Genomic DNA, 20,481 nt, shown 5'->3' with positions numbered 1-20,481 from the left:
GATTTCGCACTTATTTTTATGTTTTTGCTTTATTCTTGTTAATCCAGAGTTAACCGTCTTGTTAATATTAACTACTATCACGGTAGCTATTATCAAGCTATTATAAGAGGGAAACTTTTACTTTCATTTTCATTTTGAATTGTTTAGAAATTCTTTAAAAAATCTATTTCTGTTGTTACGTTAGCTCAATTAACAACGATATTTTTCTGTCGATTCCTGTTCATTTTTTATTTCAAAAAATATATTCTTGAGATGTTTAAAAATCTTTCGCAGCAATTTATGTGAATTGTGTCAACAGATAAAATTTTACAATGTATAAAACTTGAATTTAATCTGCGCCAGAGCTAAAGGTTGACCTGTGTTATGTTCCCCCGTTTTGAGAATTAAAAAATATGTAAAATATTTCGTCACTAAAAATATTTTCCACGATTTTTATTAAAGCAATTTTAATCACTAAATTTTCGTTAATTTGAGTGAAAAACAAATTCCTAAACTTACAAAATTATTTATGCTCCTTATCACTATTTAGAGGAGTTTTCTCTTCGCCATGGGGCTTCGATCAGAGTTCGATTACTGATGCTATTGATGTTCGATGTTAAAGACTAGGAGTCCAACAAAGGATCGACTGATCGTTGGAGACATGGTTTCCAGTTGATCACCGAAGTCAAGCATCACTGACTACGGACTTCAGTATGCGGTGGATGACCAATTTGATCAGCCTGTGAAGGGACTGAATGTGTGCGGTATCGGTCCTCGTTAAACTTTTATAAAGTGCTCAACTTCACGTGCAGGCCGCTGGTCAACCAAAGCGGAAGAGACATCCCCTCCGCATAGAATCAAAATTGTAATGGCATGTCTTCGGATCTTCTTCAAGGATGTTTCCTAGACAATATCCTATAGCCCATAGCACAGTTCTAGTGCATTGTAAATAAACTACAGCAACAACAGCTAGATTAGATTCGGAGACTGCACTCTCTCGGATAGTGTTTGATATAATTCTCTTTAAAGATCAGTTATATTGTACAAAAAAAAATGCTATGCAAAAAATGCGGATGCAAAAAAAATTTCGTGTATGCGAATTCAAATATGCGATTGAGAATCTTAGCTTAAAAATATTTACCTGCGATGAACTCGCCAATCAGGTTCTCGCTCACATTTCCGAAATCATAATCAAAATGATTAACTGGAAAGTAAATCATTTATTTTATCAGGTGATAATAAGCAGGAATTATCATAAAGGATGAGTAGGAACGTGCGTACGAATGTTTCGAACTGCAGAAACTGTGTGCAATCGCATTCAATATTAATGGCCTTGTGGTGAAAACCATGTAAAGCTCCTTATATCTGGGTGTATATTTTATCCGAGAGAGGGTTATACAGTCAATATCATAATCGGATTAGCAGCAGTTTAATTCCCGGCGCAGACATTGCATTCTTTCAACACATGAAAAAATTTTCTCGTGCAGCAGGGGCTACTCTTACTGCGCATTTACATACGATCGCATATGTGAACAGCAAACAGTAAGAATGGCCCCTAAGTAGATCACTTGTCTTTGTTTTTTGCTCAACTCGGCCACTGCATGGCTTCTCTGGACAACAATTTGTATTTTAAGATATGGCAATACTGATTCCAAAACTAGTCTGTAGTGTTTTTAATAATAACGTAAGTAAGTTACTTAATTTATTTAATAAAAAACAAGTTATAAAGTTGTTTAAAATTGTAGTATGTTGTGAAAATTATGTCATTAAGAAATTTTGAAGAAGATATTTTTTAATCCTACCGTAGTTTAAATTTATTATTTACACGATACTTAAATTCTCATATCCTGTCAAAACATATAAATGTTTTCTTTTTGTTTTAAGTTTTTATATTTAAGGAGAATTTTTTTATTCATATTTATTATTTAAATTAAAACAAATAGATTTTTTTGTTTATTAAGTAATAATTTGTTTCATATTTAATAAGTAATTTTTTAAAGGTTATTTCTTTCCTTGGGTGTTGGTCATGGCCGAAAATATGATTCGATTACAAGAAGAGTTGAACAATATACCTCTTGCTGATGAAGACGCTCAAGGTATTGTTTAATTATAAAACTCATAGCAATCTTAGTTTATATTGAATGATTTGTTTTAAATTTTTAATATTTTTTATTTTATTTTTTAGACGACAGTGATGTTGAAACTGAAGAGACGGATGAACATAACGAATTTGGTCATCAGAGTTATGAATCGATACCCTCATCATTTACCAATGGTTCTAATAGTCCTGCACCAGCTTGTAAGTTTTTTGTAGTTTACATTTCTATAGTTTATCGTTGAAACCTTTCCGAAATAGGGTAGAAAGATGACCATTTTTTAGTAAGATACCTATTATAACTAAAATATGCGTATTTACCTGTTTAGGCCTCGGGGTGTAATAAACCCCCATTGACACAGAACTTATGCTAACATATATGTTACAATATGATTTCAGAAAATGCATTTTAACTGCTAGAAAATTCTGACAACAAAATAAATTAAATTCAGAAAAGGAATTTTATTAATTTTAAAAATATAATTTATTCAAATAAAAAGTGGTTAAAATACTCAAAGTGAAACAAATATTATTATATTTTCATTTTTCCGAGTTAACTTCTGTTTTCCTTTGACTGAATAAAAAAAAAGTAGAATTCAAGAATTTCAAGGGCTTTGAAAGCTAATGAACTAAAGTTTAAATATGGATAATAAAAAAAAAAATTAAAGCTTTGTCAAAATTCTTAATTTTTATCCAGTTGGATACCTTAAATCTATAACTCTTATTTATCATTTCAAATCTCTCCTATTAATGGTGTTATTAAAAGTGATATGCAAATACACAATTATTTTGCCAACTTTTCCATTTTATTTATTATCTAGATGTCTCTGATTTTTAACAGATGTTGACAATATTGTATGCATGTACCTGTATTGTATGACTTCCTGTGTTTATTTGAGAGAAATGTCAATTTACTACTTGATAAATAATTACAATAACCATGTTCTAAATATTTGCCCAAGCAGAAATCAATTTGTAGTTAATGTAGCTCACAGTTATCTATTTCTAGTTTATATGCATAATATATATATATATATATATATATATATATATATATATATATATATATATATATATATATATATATATATATATATATATGTGTGTATTCTTATTTATATGCATATTTTTTGTAGTGTTGGATCCAGACTTAAGTCCTGATGAAATGGAAGAAAAGTCAAGACTTATTTCTCAAGTTTTGGAACTACAGAATACATTGGAAGGTTGAGTAAACAAAATGCAATAAAATTTGCTGAAATTATTATTTTTTTTTTTAAATATTTACAGAAGAACCGAACCTTGGATCTTTTTATAAATCTATTTTAAATTTATGCTTTTAATTAATTTTTAAAACTTATTGTTTGTCTTTAACTTATTTACATGATAAATTTACAAAAAATTTTAATGTTTTTAATTGAAGTCAATATTTAAACTTATTAGATATGAAATTAATAAGTATATGCTTATTCTGTCTATTTCAGCCTAAATGTATTGTTTTATAACAACAAATGTATCATAAATGTTTTAAATGAAAAGTTAGAATATTGTTAAACTATCTATTATCAAAAATTTCTAGAATCATATTTTTTAAATCATGAGTTCCTTAGCTCATACTTCTTGCTAATATATTTCTAAGCTAGTTTCGTTTAAGAACATACAGATTGATTCTTCTTTGAAATCTTTTTTCTCTAAAAAACGTGCGAATTGATTCTGTCATAATTTTTTGTTCGCAGAGCCATCAGATGATATGAAAATGAAATTTTATCATTTTAAAAAAAAAGTTTGAAACTAAATTTTCTTCATTTGAGCATTACATTATGAAAATATTAAACAGAATTTTGTTTTCATTTTTTAGTATTATAGTCCTTAAAATGTTTTCCTCATTGTTTCAATTCTGCTAGTTACTTTCTTTGCCACCTTTGAAGTTTCTTTTTTCATTTTAATGAACTATATTTTCTAAGATTTAAGTTTAAAAATTCTATGAAAGTGTTTATGGAAAAATCAGTTGGTTTTGTTTAAAAATCACAAGACTTTGTTTAAAATTAGTTCTGATTTTTGTCAATTATTACGAAATTAAAATTCTTAGTATTTTGTATGTAAGTATTCTATCAAATTGTTTTTATCATATAGATTTGTCTCAGAGGGTTGACAGTGTGAAAGAAGAAAATTTGAAGCTGAAGTCGGAGAATCAAGTTCTTGGACAATATATTGAAAATCTCATGTCTGCTTCAAGTGTCTTTCAATGCACATCTCCCAAAACTAAAAAGAAGTAAAGTATTTTCTTCCATCTAAAATTATATTTTTAAAAACATCATTTTAGCTGAATTCGTACAGGGTGGTTAAAATTGGTATTCTGAGTTTCTAACAGATTCAAATGAAACTTCAAATATTTCTTACATTGAGCATCAATGTTTTGTCAGTAAAAAAATTGAATGAAATTTTGATATTAGATGGTATTGTGCTATAACCTTATGCAAATGCTGTATATACGCAACCATATATGTATTGTTGGCCAACAATTTTAACCATACCAAATGCTGCATATAAGCAACCATATGTGTATTGCTGACCAACACTTTTAACCATGCTGTATTAAAATTATGTGTAAAAGAAGCCTCAATCTCAATTTTTTTTCTTCTTTTTTTGCAAAAATTGTTAATATTAAGAGAAAATTAACTATATAAAGTTAATATTGTTTAAAAAAAATTGCTTCTCAACTCATTAACTCCAAGCTTGCTAATCGCTTAATAAAATATTTTCTTTTATTGGTAATTTGAATATGTCTTGTTATACAAGCATCTCTAAATTCCCAATGACTTGTAAAACACTGTTAGCAGTTAATATTAAAGAAAAAAATGCATAATAATTGTTAAGTTTTTCCTATATCCTACCTTACTAGTTCTACCAGGAAAAAAGCAACTGTCACAATGCCAAATGATTATTTATTTTTTATTATTAATTTTTTTTTATTATTTATAATTAATTTCATATTATTAATCAAATGCTTATTAGTTTATATTTTTGGTGAATTTTAAAAATGAAATATACAATTTATTATAATATATTGTTAGTTGTTAGAGCATAAGTAAACCAATTCATGAGTAAACCAGTAATAAACCACACCGAAAAGCATGTTTTATCTTTTCCAATAGCATTTTTTTCTTTTTATTATGGTAAAATTTTTCAGTTTATTGTTTCTTTTCTGTATTTATATTCGCCTTTTCTTTTTTTTTTGCTCAATTGATATTTTTCTAAATTGTAAAATTTTTCTTTTAACATTGTGAAAAAAATTTTCATTTATGTTTTGTTTTTTCTATTATTTTTCTTGGCATATTGAGATTTAATACCCCATTTATAATTTCATAAACATTCCAGGTGACAACCGACATTTACATTGTAACAACCTAACATCTGACTGGAGTAAGTTGTCACACATTATTTCAAACCTATAAAAAAAGAAAATTTATTATCAGACAGTTTGGCAATCTATAATACTGATAATTTGCACTGCTATAATCAGGGTATAATTTAATTTTTTAAACTCTGTAACAATGTTTGCTAGCAATAAAAAATACTAGTAGGTAACCTAAGGTTCATATTGGCATTATCTAAAGTAGCATCGCAATACATTTTATAATGCTAAAAATGCAATATAATTTTGTGTGATTTATTGCAATAAAACGGTTACAGGATATTAAATTTTTGAATATGTATACTCTTTTAAAAACTTTTTTATGTTATCTATATGTGTTTCATAATAGCAAAATTATGCACTACATCTGACAATATTAGATTTATGAATTATGTTTTATTACTGATGTAGTTCTGGCTAAAATAACTATTATATTACGAAAGAACATTATTTTTGTACAGTGTAACTAAGTTTTGAAAACTGTTCCACTCTTAAAAACCTGTTCTTAAAAACCTCTTTTTAAAAACCTGTTCTTAAAAACCTCTGAGACCTCTTTTTTGTTGAATGTTTTGTTTATAGCTGCAGTTTTTATACATGCTTCTATAATACAACGCACACGCATATATTTATTTTTAGAAGCTGTTAAAACTAAACATTTTTATGTTATTAAATAACTATTATCTGTCAAAAGAATATTATTTTTTATAGTGTAACTAAGTTCTGAAAAACTCATTGTACTCTGTGGTAAAAATATTTTGAAAGCCCTCCGAAACCACTTTTTTGTTGAATGTTTTGTTTAAAGTTGCTCTTTTTAGACATGCTTCTATAATGTAACACATATATTTATTTAAAAAAGTTATTAAAATTAAAAAAATTTATGCACATTATGCATGTGCATTTCCAGAAACTAAGGGGTAGTGCGGATGTGGTGTCAAATAACAAAAAGAGGCATTGGAAAATATTTTTCGGCAGCCACTTTATTTTATTTAGTTGCCAAGAGACGACCACTAATCTTGCCCTTTGACAAAACATGTTTAGATAAAAAAAATTTATGAATATTATCTAGTTTATGCTGAAATAGCTGATTTGAGTAATATATCAAATGTTTCTTTTTTAAGCTCCAAGTTTTTTTTTTCTCTTTGTCATAGCTTTTTTATGTTAGTAAAAGTTTTAAAAAAAAGGATAACAAATCTCATTTTTCGATATTCTAGAAACTCAATTTTTAGATTTACAATGTGAAGACATTCCAAAAAATTTTCTTTCATATGGTAGGATTGATACAAAATGGTTATTTAATCAGTAGTAGGGAAAGTAATGCCTACAATGCGTTGGCTAAATTAGAGCTGGCGATATTGGCCACTCTTTACGGAGATCAATCTGTAAAAGAATATTAAACCACATCAAAAAAATCCTGACTTAATTTTGTTCTTTATTGTCAAAATTCACCTGGGAGAATTTTTCGACTGTGAAGATTAACTAGAAAAGTTTTAAGAAAGCTATCATATTAAGTTTTGAAAAATTCTAAATCAATCACTCAGACTGTAATGAAGCAATATATCAATTTACTATTTTATATTTTTTGAGGTAAAGTTACTTAGTATAATTGTATATAATTTAAATGATGAGTGATTTGTATTTAATTTATTATTGCTTTGCTTACTACGCTATGCTGTGGTCTCAAAACGTTTCAGGCCTTTTGAATTTCTGAAGTTAGCATGTCTTAAATTCTGTTTACTGTCAGGTGTATCCAAAATAATCTTTCTTTTTCTCTTGCTTAAATTCCATGAGACAGGATATGAAAACTTAGTAGAGAATGAGATCTTTCAAATTTTGTGTAAAAAATATTTTATGTGATTTTAGACTCCCCTTCTACTTTTGTCAAGAAATAAAAAATATGTGAAAGTATATTTTTTGCAGTACATATTCATTTTAATAATTTATGTAATATATCATTAATTTTGTAATTTAATTGGATTTTTTCATTTAAAGTATAGCATAAACATTGCTACTACCTTCTCCCTTTGCTAACAGTAAACCCCCTTTATATGCCTTTGTAATATTTGAATCACCTCTTATGCATACCACTAGAGCTGAGGATAGCTAAAACTTTGATGCCATGGAATTGTGGAAAGAGTGTTGCAACAATGTCAACCTTCATCTATGAAAAAGTACCAACATGTCTTATATACTGGTGAATTTGAGTTGAATAATTGTAGCGGTAGATGCGATACCAGAATTTTATCTGTGATAAAATTCGATGAATGGATACTACCAGTTGAGTCATTGCTGTATTTGTGATAAGCCAGTAGAGATATATTAAGATCATTGGACTTTTGAGTGCTAATTGTGAGAGCTGTATAAAGTTCAAGGTCGTTCCTGTGTTGCCATTAGCCATCGAGTGTATACAAGCTGGTGTGACCAAGCAGCAACAATCTGAAGAGGAGGACAATGTCACAGTCACAAGTAGAAAATCAACTGTTCAATGTGGACCATCTATCAAAGTAGGCACATTCAAATAAAAGTGGGCATTACTGTCAAGATAGGTGTGATCAGATCATATCACCAATGTGGAGTTTTTGTTTCCGACAATGTTAACCATCATCTATCAAAAGGTGCCTCAAGATAGAATCAAGTTAACATGTCTTACATACTAGTAAATTTGAGTTGAATAATTGTAGTGGTAGACACGCTACGGCATCTAAGTGTTTATTATTTTTACTAAATTTCCATTAGTTTTATTTTGAAGTGCTAGTGTCTAAAATTGGATCTGTTTTCTAGAATTTATATTTCTCATTTACTTAAGTTTTATCAAAAATTAAAAGAATTTTAATAACAAAGTTATTTTATTTTAGGGGTTCATTCAAAGGAAAGAAGTAAACTGCATTTAAGTGACATTGTTCATCTGCATGAAAGTATATACTAGTCTATTCTTTGCACAAGTGAAAAGATCTTTATGTTAATTATAAGCATTTGAAATGTTTATGTACGTGGATGTCATTCATTTATGTTAAAGGGTTACTTCTTTTGTTACAACTGCAGCTATTTATTTATCTTAGTCTTCTTCTGTAAATTCTCTGTAAATAGATGCAATTATCTAAATTTTAATGTTGACTTTCTTGAATAAAATCTTCTACACCTGTATTCTATAACTTGATTTACTCTACTACAAAGCATATGAACAGATACATCAGAGCACTATTTTCTGGACAAGTTTGGATCAAGGTGGATTTAGTTTTATATCCGTCATTGAACAGCCGACCCAATTTTTGGGTCTACGATTACTGGTGTTCAACTCCGTGGTCTTGTAATTTTGAGCCAATCCCGAAGCCAAGGAAACTCCTGAATCAGTACCTCCAGAGGTATTGATTTGTTATGGGAACATGGAGGACTTTGTGACTTGATATATTTAACATGCATCAGTCACCAATTACTACACGGGAACTCTTAAGACTGCAGGGATTGAACATTGGTTCAGTACCCTACCAACCAGGCTATTCCGGCCCCAGGTTGATTTAGTTTACAAAAAATCTAGATAATTCAATAATAACTTTATAAAACTGCTATATAGTTTGTCTATGCTAAGAACTCTTCTTGCCACAAAGTCTGAGGCCATCTGGAGCTATGGAAACAAGAATGGCACATTTTAGGGAGGGTAGCTTCACTCTAGGACTAATGCAATAGACCAAAGAGATTCCCTTTCTCTCGCCAAAACATACCTCGTTACCATAGTCACCGCCACATATCCAGATGAATGTCTGGGGAGTTCTTATTTTAGACAAACTATAGCTATGTTTTCTTTTAGAAAACTTCACACTTAGGATTAGCAAATATATAGAAGAATATATTTTCCTCTCTGCAAAGAATGCTAGTTGAGCCCATTTTCAACTGCATTACAGATCTTTATTTCTGGATTTGATCTAATTCCAAAATTTTCTGCATTTTTGCTTGATATTAACAATACCCTCTTTCCAAAGACACCAAGAAATATAAAAAACAATTTTCGGGCCCCTTCTAAATATAAAATTTATTTATTTACTGTGAATTGATCCTTTTGATATAACAATGCGGTTAATTGCACCCAAATAAACAGCTCTATAAAATTCTAAATATTTTGTCTTTAATGTCATAAATCCGATTAATATACAAATAGTTACGCAATACTTAAAATGTTATGTACAGCTAGTACAACACACATTCTGGTGATGCAGTCGATAAAGGGTCCCTCACACTGGTTGGGAAACTGGGGATAATGAGTTCGATCCTGACAATTGGCATGTATATGTAGATAGGTACGTGTTAAATTTGTTGTAATTGAGAGTCCTCTCATTGGTCATGATGCCGAAGTTGGGAGAGATTGGTACCAGCTCAGACGCTGCCCACGTCATCTGACCAGGTTCAAAATTATATGGCTGTTGAAAAATAAGAGCCTTAAAAATGGAGCTAGGTGCTTGGTAATAGTTGGATGATGACAGCTGATATAAGTGTATTCATGCTAAATGCTTTAACTGAAATATTAATGCCATAGATTTGTTATCTGTTTTTTTTTTTAACTCTGTCCAAAAGTTTCCTGAAAACTGTAAAATTCTTTACCAGAGTTTAATACTTCAAAAAAATTGCTTCTGGTTCCTAATTAGTGTATTGGAGTTGAAATATGTGTTCTGATTGATTAAAAATATGTATGCCATGCATTGAATATGTTTAGGTAGGGAAAAATTCGAAGACTTGTTGGAACTAAACTGTTAGACCTAGAAACTATGAGATATAATCTAGATTGTTGGTACAATATATCATTTCTAAAAAGTCATAGATGTACTATTTTTCTTTAAATATTTTTTTTTTCTAAAATAGTCAAATCACCCAGTATACATGTTAACGCTATTTGAAATTTAGAATTTCAGTGAAAAAGTAGCAGGCATAAAATTATTCTGGAAATCATTAAAACTTTGGTTTAAACAAAGTAATTTTGAAATTAAATATATATATATTATTATTTGTGATAAAACTTATTTTTATTATGCAAGATCACAATAATATCTGGATACTATTGGACAGTCTCAGTTCCATACAGTACTTATCGCATTGGAGGAAGGTGAGAGACAAAACAGGAGCATCAATCCTGCACAAACTTAAAATCCTCTCACGATTGCGTGAAGTCCACCTCCAATGGATCCCTTCTCACTTTGGGGTTCCGGGCAATGATATTGCCGACACTCTGGCTAAGGAGGGGGCCAAAGAAACTTTGATGAGTCCAAATTCACTCACATTCATGGAACTGGCATCGAAAAAGAAGACAATGTTTCCTGGCTCATACCCCCTAAACATCACTGGCACCCGTCCAGGAGGTGCACTCAACATTCGGTGCAACCACAAGGACCAGACGGCGCTTACCAGCGGCCACCTTAAGTCTCTTTCTTTCGAGAGTAGAGTTAAAATCTTCCCAAACTGCCCCAGGTGCCACAACATGCAGGCTTCTCCCCAACATATCCTGGACTGGACAAAAGGGACATTCTAAATAATCCACTTTTGGTGGCCGACTTCCTCCGGGTCATGAATTTCATGGATATTGTTTAGCCCTGCTAATTCTGGGGATAAGGAAGAAGAAGAAAAAGTAGTCTGGTATTTCATATCTTTTTAAAAGCATGCTGTTCCAAAAAATGGCCCGAATTTGGTCCCCATTTTCTTCTTGGGCCTGAAACCAAATTTCTTAAGCTAAAACTTTGATAAAGTGTTCTTAAATTTTAAAAATTGAAACAGTATTTTCAAAACTTAAAAAAAATACTTAAAATCATACTTTTAAGTTGCTTAAAAAAATTAAAAAAATTGCTTCCATGTAAATCACCTATGCTAACAAGGAGGAAAAATTTCTTTTATATCTAAAGGATACCCTTAATTACACTAATTAGGAATAATAACACAGACTTGGTCCAAAAAAAAAAAACATTTTACAATTGTTATAAAATATTTAATTATTAGCTGTGGCAGTTATAGATAAAATAAACATTTTGATATATTTATAAATCAATATTTATCATAAGGGCTTCAGGTAAACAAGATTAGAAAGAGATTAACTCATTCACTACAAAGTCATTGCTTCAAAATATACAACTCTTCATTAAAGTGACATTTTTTAAAAAACCTTTTCAGCTCAAGTTACGATTTTTAAGTCATTGGAACAGTTAAGTAGTCTTTAAGTTGGGGTCCTTTGCATCTTTATTTTTAGAGATCTGTGATGATTGCTTGGGTGGTAAAATTATAAATTTTATAATGTCTCCTTTTTCTCTAATCTCTATAATCCTACATTCTTCTTTAATTTCATCTTGTATTTTACTTAGCACATTTCTCTGGAAAATAAAACAAAAATATATAAACAAAGCAGTTTTATGTAGTAACACAAGTTGATTTTATTACTACCATATATACCAGATTATAAGTCGTTTTTTCAAACTCCCAAAATTTTACAAAAATCCACTTTTACACCAGTAATTAAGTTGGAGATTGATTGATCATGAAATAGTGATGTATCATAAACAATGAGATAATATGAATAACTTTATCTCTTTCAAACAATATTTATTCAATTAATTTATGCAATTGATAATTCATTTTCTCTCATATTTTCTTTACATATAAAGGTGTTTTTAGAAACAATACTTCAAATTACATTTTTAAAAAAAATTAAGAATACGAAAAGTTGAGATAATTTAATTAATACAATGAAAACTCTTAAAACATACTATAAAGCTTTGAATTTAGTAATTCCACTTACATGCTAAAACACGTTAAATACACCAAAAAAAGTACAATTGAAAGTTATAACGCATCCCATGGGATCCATAATACTCCAGACGGAAAATAAAAAAATTACCTCGCCAACAGATTTATGTAGACGAAATTATAACCAAACTTTAACAATTTTTTAATCAATAATAGCTGACAATAAAAATTAGAATAATTCTGAATATCTAATTACATTGTTGCTTTTAAATGGTGTAGTGTTTTATCAGACTTAATTAAAAAGCTTGATTGTTCACATAAAACTCTTTTTGTTTTCAAATTCTTTATTTTATCTATTTAATAGAAAGAACAATTATGTGCATATATCAATAAAAATTTTTTTTAACAGGAATCCGCTTTTAGTAAAAGGGTACCCAGAAATATGGAAGTTTGCAGTCCTAAAAGTACCCATAGTTTGAACACTGAAATTTAAAAATTCCAGAACATCAACTGTGTTGGCTTTAATAATATTAGCAGTGTCGTTATACGGATCTCACACTGTAATGGATTTTATTTAATCCTCGACTGCTGAGTCCCACAAAAAAATTATTTACCCCCGTCCAAATAATTTAAAATCCCCCATTTTTAAAAGAATTTAAAATGAAATAGAAATTTTGTATAATACTTCATCAATAGACTTCTACACTAAACATGCCAGAAATTTGCCATCTTGTAATCAAAAATAGGGGGTCGACTTATACACCCAGATACACAGTTTTTTATTCGCATCTTTACAAAATGATCATTCATGAAAAAATACATAGACACAAACTAAATTAAGATCAGCATTTTAACATAACGACAGTTATGCATGTAAAAAGTCACTTATCAAACTGCAGTCTTTACTTACATAAATAAATACATACTTTTTTCATGTTAATGAATAGTGGAAATGTTCATAGAAGAAAAACACTATCTCAAATTCGCATATTACAAACCAAAGGAAGGGTTAATTTAGATTTATAAGTTTGAAAATCTTCCTTTAAAAAATGCATGTGATTTTAAATTCAAAACATTTTTGCTGCTTCTCTATGTTCTACAGCAAGATATATTTCCATTAAAAAAATAAAAGTGATGTTTTGAGGGGAAGATAATAGCGATTTGCATTATAATTAATATAATATTAATAATTATAATATAATTGGAAGTGTAAAAGATTATTTAGTTAAGGTAATAATAATAAAGATGAACATAATAATGATATTATGAGAGGCAGATAATAGCGATTTGTAGCAATAGGTGGCACCACTCAGGCGAATAAGCTCTGAGTTTTGGAAGATCTGGTACTTAGAATTTAGGATAGGAAATAAAATGAGACAAATATATTAGATAAGATATAATGATTGTATTATAAGAAATTATCGATTAATTATTGGTAGTGTTATAAGAAATTATCGCCGTAAAATATTAATAATATCTTGTAGAAATTAAAAATAAAATTCAAAAAATAAATACAATGCAGTAAAGTAAGATAAACAAATAAAACACAAGATTTACAAATTTAAGACTTTTTTTAATTAAATTAAAACGAAGGAACATAAGTAAAAAAGTAAAATGAACATAATTAAAGAAAAACGAGAGAAATTTGGTATAAACTTTAAAATGAGAAATTCATCGCAATCAATATTATTCATTCGTTTCTCAGACGATCCATAACGTATCTCCTGACTTCAGGAGGAAGATTCCTGATGGCCTGCCTCAAATAAAACAGTCTCTCCATTTGTCTTTGAAACAAATACGACTCTCTGTCATTCACAACAATTGTGTATTCTTCTTCTCTCTCAGGCATTGTCGATGGATGAACTGCGAAAATTGAACTTTAAGCATGATGTCAAAAAACACAAAATAAAAATTATGGAAAAAAAACATATATATATTTTTTTCTTTTTCCTCCCCTTTTCAATCTTTGATACTCTTGGTAAATTGAATTGTGAATATTTTCCAAAAAAGATTGAAAAAAGCGTTACAAATTTATAAAAAGGAAAGAAGAAAAAAAACATTTAGAAGGCTCTTTTTCAAGGCTAATTACAAAATTTCCACTAAAACCGTAGCTTAGTATCGTTTCCAACTGCATAGGCTCGATAACTAGAGCTTTCCTTGACACAGTTCCGTTTATTTAACGTGTACTAACCGGTGTAGTGGCTGCTGTAGTTTAATCGCTCATTTTTAAGTGGTATATAATCACCATTGGTTCTATATACTATCAGTATAGATCTAAATCTGAATAGAATAATATATAACATGTAATATAATAATTTAAAATATAATACTGTATAATATAATAATATGGAAAAAATTGAGGAAAATTATGAAGAAAAAAAACATACATATATATTTTTTTCTTTTTCCTCTCCTTTTCAATCTTTAATACTCTTGGTAAATTGAATTGTGAATATTTTCCAAAAAAGATTGAAAAAAGCGTTACAAATTTATAAAAAGGAAAGAAAAAAACATTTAGAAGGCTCTTTTTCAAGGCTAATTACTAAATTTCCACTAAAACCGTAGCATAGTATCGTTTCCAACTGCGTAGGCTCGATAACTAGAACTTTCCTTGACACAGTTCCGTTTATTTAACGTGTACTAACCGGTGTAGTGGCTGCTGTAGTTTAATCGCTCATTCTTAAGTGGTACATAATCACTATTGGTTCTATATACTATCAGTATAGATCTAAATCTGAATAGAATAGTATATAACATGTAATATAATAATATAAAATATAAAAAAAATACTATATAATATAAAAATAAATAATATAATAATAAATAATATAATAATATATAGTATAATAGTATTTAATATAATAATATTTAATATATTAACATATAATATAATAATATATAATAATAAAAAAGCTATAAAAGGAAGAAAAAAACAATTAAAACACTTAAAAAGAGCTTAAAACTAACTAAAAGGCTTAAAAAACAATAATAAATTGTTAAAATCATTAGAACCAGTATCTTTAAATCAGAGTAACATGGAACTGATGACGTCATTAGAAAACACGATATTAAAATGTTCAACTTTTATGATGCTGTGCAATTAGCTTGATGCTAGCAGATTTTAAATTCAATTAATATTCATCCATTGTTTTGATTTAAGGAAGCATTTTTATCGAAGATTGTGTATATTTTTCAAAAAATTATAAAAAATCAACTAATTGGGTCAAAGAAAAAATTAAAAGATGTTCGTTTTTGAAATATTTCAAATTATTTGTGATGCGAAAATTAAAAGGTTGCAACAAAATTTACTATTCATACATGATAGAAAAAGTCTTTGTTTACATAAAATTTTAGTGAAAAAGCGTGTTAAAACGTCGTTTTTTAACGATTATTTTTTTCCGTTATAGCCATAAATTTTGAACCGATAGTTCGAATCGCTAAAATTTTACATGACTACAAAGACAATCGCATTGCAGAAAAGAAAATATATGCGATTAGGAAAAATGACCATATTAAGCCCCCCCCCCCAAAATTTTGAAATTAGCGAAATTTTTGAAAATTGCGCAAAATTTTTTTCGGAAGCCTGAAAAATTGGTTTAAAAATTTTTGGATTTTTTAAAAATAATATTTTTTATTAGTATAGATTGCTAGTGAAGTAAAAAAAATGAAATCTCGAAAAAATGACAATATTTACTATGTCCAAATGTGATGAAAGTGTATAAATTGACTATCATAGCAATTTAAAGGATTCAAAAAGTCAAATCATAGACAGGAAAATAAAATAATATAGCTAAATTATTTAATGATATTTAGAACATCTGCACTATAGGAACCAATAAATATATGGTAATAAATTCAATGTTGGCTCCTCTATTGTATAAGTTCTGCAGTGCGTAAAATTCTTATCAGAAATTTGTTACTTGAGATTCAGTTGTTAAAATTTTAGCTAGTAGTACAAAGAGGGCTTGCAGGAAGAAGCAGTTTTTTGGGGCCTGCATAAAATTTTGCTTTTATGACACCTGATTACATAATTATTCTTAAGCGTAAAAGAACAATATAAATTTTCTTTAAAAATCAAAAACCCATAAATTAATGTTTACAAAGTATTAATATTATATTTTGAAATTAGAAATCCTTTTAAGTTTTACACATTTCATCTTTAAGAAAATTAAATTGTAGCAGGTTATCAACTTCCTACGTAGAAAATTGATTTTTTAATTTTTTTTATTGTTTAGAAAATACTTCCTTAATTTTTAAATAAATCTTTGAATTACCTATATATTTTGAACACGTTTTGGTGAAAGAAAATTTTAAAACATAATTTATGTACTGTAATGTTGAAAGATTAAATTTTTTTTAACCGCTACATTCAGAATTTTAACTACTGACATATTTTTAAAGGGGTTGAAACTAAATTACACAATCTCAATTGTTCTCTAAACTTCATACATCAGGAGGGGGGGGGGGAGGTATATTAACTCTGCAGAATACCTGCAAAAAGATTCATATTTTTAACTCTTTTTTTTCAGCTTTAATTTTGATGAATTTAAATCAATCATGATTCATGAGAATTTTTTATATTTGTCTGAAATATTGAGGGGGCTTTTAGAGCTTTCTAATGATGGAGGAGGGCATATACCTCTGTCCCCCAGCATAATTTTAACTTTATAACTTCAGTACTTTTTCCAAATCAATTAAGATTAGTTTGAAAAATAGTTATAAAATTTTTTTATGCTAGTTATGTAGGCACCTATATGCAAATACATATAATAAAAAGATTATGTTAATACCTTACCATAGCAGTCATGTTTTCTGCATTGCCAGTAATTGCAACATGAACTTCACAATTCTTTACAACCCATTTGCGAATTGTTTGAATTTTGACTTTCAAATCATGGTCTGAAATTCTGGAACTTAAAGGTAATTTTTTTAAAGTCTTCGCAGATGAAGTTTTAGATTCTGTTTTTAAAACCTCTGTGCTGGACATCAGCTTGTAAGCAGGATAAACTTTTCCAAATTTTGTATCAAACACTCTAGTTAATCTGCAAGAATAAAATATTGTTTAAATAAAAACAGAATAATAGTAATGTTCTATGACAAATTAAATAGTAAGTACAAGAAGTATTATTTAACTAAGTGTTGAAAAAACATGCAAATGAAAATAGTCAAGTTGTTTTACTGTAACAAATTATATCCACTTTAAATATAATTTGAATTGTTATTGAGATATCCAACTGGGTACATCAATTTCATTCAAAATTTTGATTTTTTTATTATTATTTTTATATACCATTTAAAGTATAGTTTGTTAGCTTTCCAAAACCCTATGTAATTTTCATCTTTGATTTTTAAAAAATGTAGTTGTTTTTTTATGTGCTGACAGACGAAACTGAAATTGGAAGTAAGATCATGAAAATGAAACCAATATGATCTTTTATTTTGCTTTGAGCATTTAAACCCTTATTTATTTGAATAAATTATATTTTTAATAGAAATAAAATTCATTTTCAGAAAATAATTTTCAAATTATTATTTTTTTGCTGTCAGAGTTTTCTTGCATTTAAGATTTTTGTTGCATTTTAAATGGATATTTCGAAGAATGTTGATTTAGAGAAAATTTCTTTACTCTAATACATATTACAAAAAAATTTTATTGTAAAATTCTTTGAAATTTTGAATATAAAGTTTGTATAATGTTAGTGAGGTTTTGAACTAAAGGCTAAGGTTTATATTTGAATTTTTTCTTTAAGTAAGAATATTTAGAATTTTTCTGTAAAAATTTGATGTTAAACAATATATTTCATACTATTTCATTGCTTTTTATTTTAATTTTTTAAGATTTCAGGTCAAAACATAGGCAATTACATTATTGATCTAGAAAAGAATTTATTTAGAAGTTTATGCAAAACAATTTGTTGTAGAGCCTTAGCACAGCAAGAAAAAATTTTAATTTTTAAGCTCAAATTTGCTCTTTTTTTGAAAAATATTTTAAACATTTTTAAACATTACTTTAAATTTATAATTTTAGGACTTCTACTTACCAAATATAAAATTAGTCTTTTTTTTTTCAAAAAAAAAAAAAAAAAAAAAAAACATTGTCAAATAATCCATTAGTATCTTAATATCCTTAATATAATCCTTGTATAATCCTTAAATAGGTATGAGATTGCAAAAATAAAATAAAAACTCAAGTGAAATGAATACTAACTTAAAAACAATAAAAAAGACTATTGTATATGCAGCAAAAATATTAATTATTGCTGTATTTTTATGCAGCTATAATCAATATTTTTATTTACATTCTGCTTCATACAGTGAAAAATATCAAATTTAACACTATTTAATAATTCACAACAAGATTTTTAATAAAAAGATTAATACTTCCTTATTCAATATTGATTAATGATCTATCAATCCTTTACCCTTCAGAAAATATGTTAGAAAAGTATTAATATCATTTTGAAAAGTTGGGAAACAAAAATGTTTAATTAAATAAGAATATACTTTTACATAAAAATAATATTTTTTGATATAAATATGAGAGACTTGTATAAATCAAACTGGCTGCAGAAATCTCAGTTTAATTAACATAACTTTTAATTTAACAAAATATAAATTGGTGATTGATCTTTGCTTGCCAGCACCTCACCTCAACATTAAACAATACAAGGATATTTGCTCAGTTTTAATTTTTATGAAATGCAAAAAATTATTATTAGAAGATTTTTATCACCCTGTGATTTTTGCAAAAACATTACAAAATTTTGGTAAACGATAAAAGGAGTAATCTTAAAGAAATAATTTATAAGAGAATTTCACAGCTGATTAAAAGTTTAAATATTTTAGCACATTTAAATCCTTTCCTTCTCTTTCCCTTGTGGTCATTTTAACATTACATATGCAAACTTTTGGTAATTTTGGACCACCTACATCAAAGACAAATATTTTTCAACAATATGCCATAATAACTAAAAATATAATGTGAAGAGCCAATAATAATATTAACATAAGAATGTAGTCATAGATGTAGGAAATCTTTGAAATTTATTTGAAACCTCAGCTGCAACACCATGGAAATATTCTAAAATTTAACTGGGAAAGGTGTGTTAAAATGTCTGTATTAACATAGCCTCTGTATGTTAAAGTATAATGCATATATTGTTGCATTTTATAGATACATAAGTTCTAAACAGCAAGAATTTCTGATACTACAGCAAATGAGGAAATAACTGCACTACTGAAATGAAATTACGTAAAATAAATTCCTTTGAAAATATTTTAATTCCAAGTACTTGTGAGATTCTCTGAATGAGTTAAAAGTTTTTGCAAAATATGCTACGTAAAATGTTAACAGGAACTCTGCATGAGAGAAAAACAAGTTTTACAGAAGAGTTTAAATTACACATACACACACACACACATATATATATGTATATATAGTTTTGTTTGTTAGGCCAAAAGAAATCTAAGTAGACAAAAATTATTACTTTAATAAATCCAAAACAGGAAGATTTCCATATCGTGATCTGCTGCAGAATAATCACCAAGTCTTGAGCAACTTCCGGCAGCGGCCCACGAGAAACTAAGAAAACACATCACAGCCACTAACAGGGCAAATATGAACAGGTTTTTTTTTAAATTTGCAACTTTAAAATCTATTTGGCGATTGCAGTTGGTGCAACAGATCATGATACAGAAATGTCTCCCAAAAACACAACAAAGCGTAAATTCATTATATGAATAAATATCCCTTGAGACAAAAAAATTAAAACATTTTCTTCCAGAGACTTAAAATACCATTAATCTAAATTAATTGTGCAACTATAGTATTTAATTTTGCAACTATAGTCACACAATTAATTGTGACTATAGTTGCTTACGATAGATTCAGTTTTCTCGCTAATTTCTCTGACTCAGATTTTGGTTTCAGTCCTAAAATTTTATCATTTTGATCCACTAATGTCACTAGTTCGACTGTTTCTGTTATTTTTCGTTTCGGCTTTTTTACTCCTTGATTCTCAATTTTTGGTTGCTCTTCACAGTTTCTTAAGACGTAATTTATACTGAAATGGCGTGCTATATAATTAATTTTTCTACAGCTCTCAAATATTTTAAGCATTTTTAACAAATAAATTTCAATACGGTCAGCTAAACCAGCATTTGTTTTGTTTATTTACAATAGTTGTAAAAGTTGTAGTAAACAGCTGAACTTTATCTTAGTTATAGCTTTGAGGCAGCCGAGAAATAAAGATCCAAAACTGCCAAAAAAAAAAAAAAGGTC

At 28.1% G+C, this 20,481-nt stretch overlaps 2 protein-coding genes across 9 annotated transcripts; one reads left to right on the top strand and one right to left on the bottom strand.

Moving 5' to 3' along the window:
* The first annotated feature begins 1,599 nt into the window (after positions 1–1,599).
* On the top strand, positions 1,600–8,627 carry LOC107436760 (short coiled-coil protein homolog). Of its 6 annotated transcripts, none has more exons than XM_016048561.4 (7): positions 1,600–1,663; positions 1,980–2,075; positions 2,165–2,278; positions 3,211–3,297; positions 4,205–4,343; positions 5,450–5,494; positions 8,339–8,627. In XM_016048561.4, the coding sequence occupies exons 2-6, from the start codon at positions 2,006–2,008 to the stop codon at positions 5,451–5,453; spliced, it is 414 nt and encodes a 137-aa protein (XP_015904047.1). In that variant the 5' UTR covers positions 1,600–1,663; positions 1,980–2,005; the 3' UTR covers positions 5,454–5,494; positions 8,339–8,627. The 6 variants fall into 6 exon arrangements, with proteins under 6 accessions (XP_015904047.1, XP_015904044.1, XP_015904043.1 ...); XM_016048557.4 differs by having other exon boundaries at positions 1,604–1,667; XM_071183136.2 differs by lacking the exon at positions 1,600–1,663 and adding an exon at positions 1,703–1,723.
* A 2,799-nt stretch (positions 8,628–11,426) lies between these two features.
* On the bottom strand, positions 11,427–20,424 carry mIF3 (mitochondrial translation initiation factor 3). 3 transcript variants are annotated; one of them, XM_016048565.4, is made up of 3 exons: positions 20,081–20,424; positions 16,991–17,242; positions 11,427–11,827 (listed from the first exon to the last, which is right to left on the bottom strand). In XM_016048565.4, exons 1-3 carry the CDS (start codon positions 20,317–20,319, stop codon positions 11,815–11,817), a joined length of 504 nt encoding a protein of 167 aa, XP_015904051.1. In that variant the 5' UTR covers positions 20,320–20,424; the 3' UTR covers positions 11,427–11,814. The 3 variants fall into 3 exon arrangements, with proteins under 3 accessions (XP_015904051.1, XP_015904049.1, XP_015904050.2); XM_016048563.4 differs by having other exon boundaries at positions 16,996–17,242; positions 20,081–20,423; XM_016048564.4 differs by lacking the exon at positions 11,427–11,827 and adding an exon at positions 13,874–14,063 and having other exon boundaries at positions 16,996–17,242.
* Positions 20,425–20,481: the final 57 nt, after the last annotated feature.

Source organism: Parasteatoda tepidariorum, chromosome 7, assembly GCF_982258835.1.
Source record: "Parasteatoda tepidariorum strain Cologne lab strain chromosome 7, Ptep-v5.0, whole genome shotgun sequence".
In the NCBI taxonomy this organism is placed as follows: domain Eukaryota; kingdom Metazoa; phylum Arthropoda; class Arachnida; order Araneae; family Theridiidae; genus Parasteatoda; species Parasteatoda tepidariorum.
The sequence above is the reverse complement of the archived record's forward strand: the minus strand, read 5'-3'. Positions and strand labels throughout refer to the sequence as shown.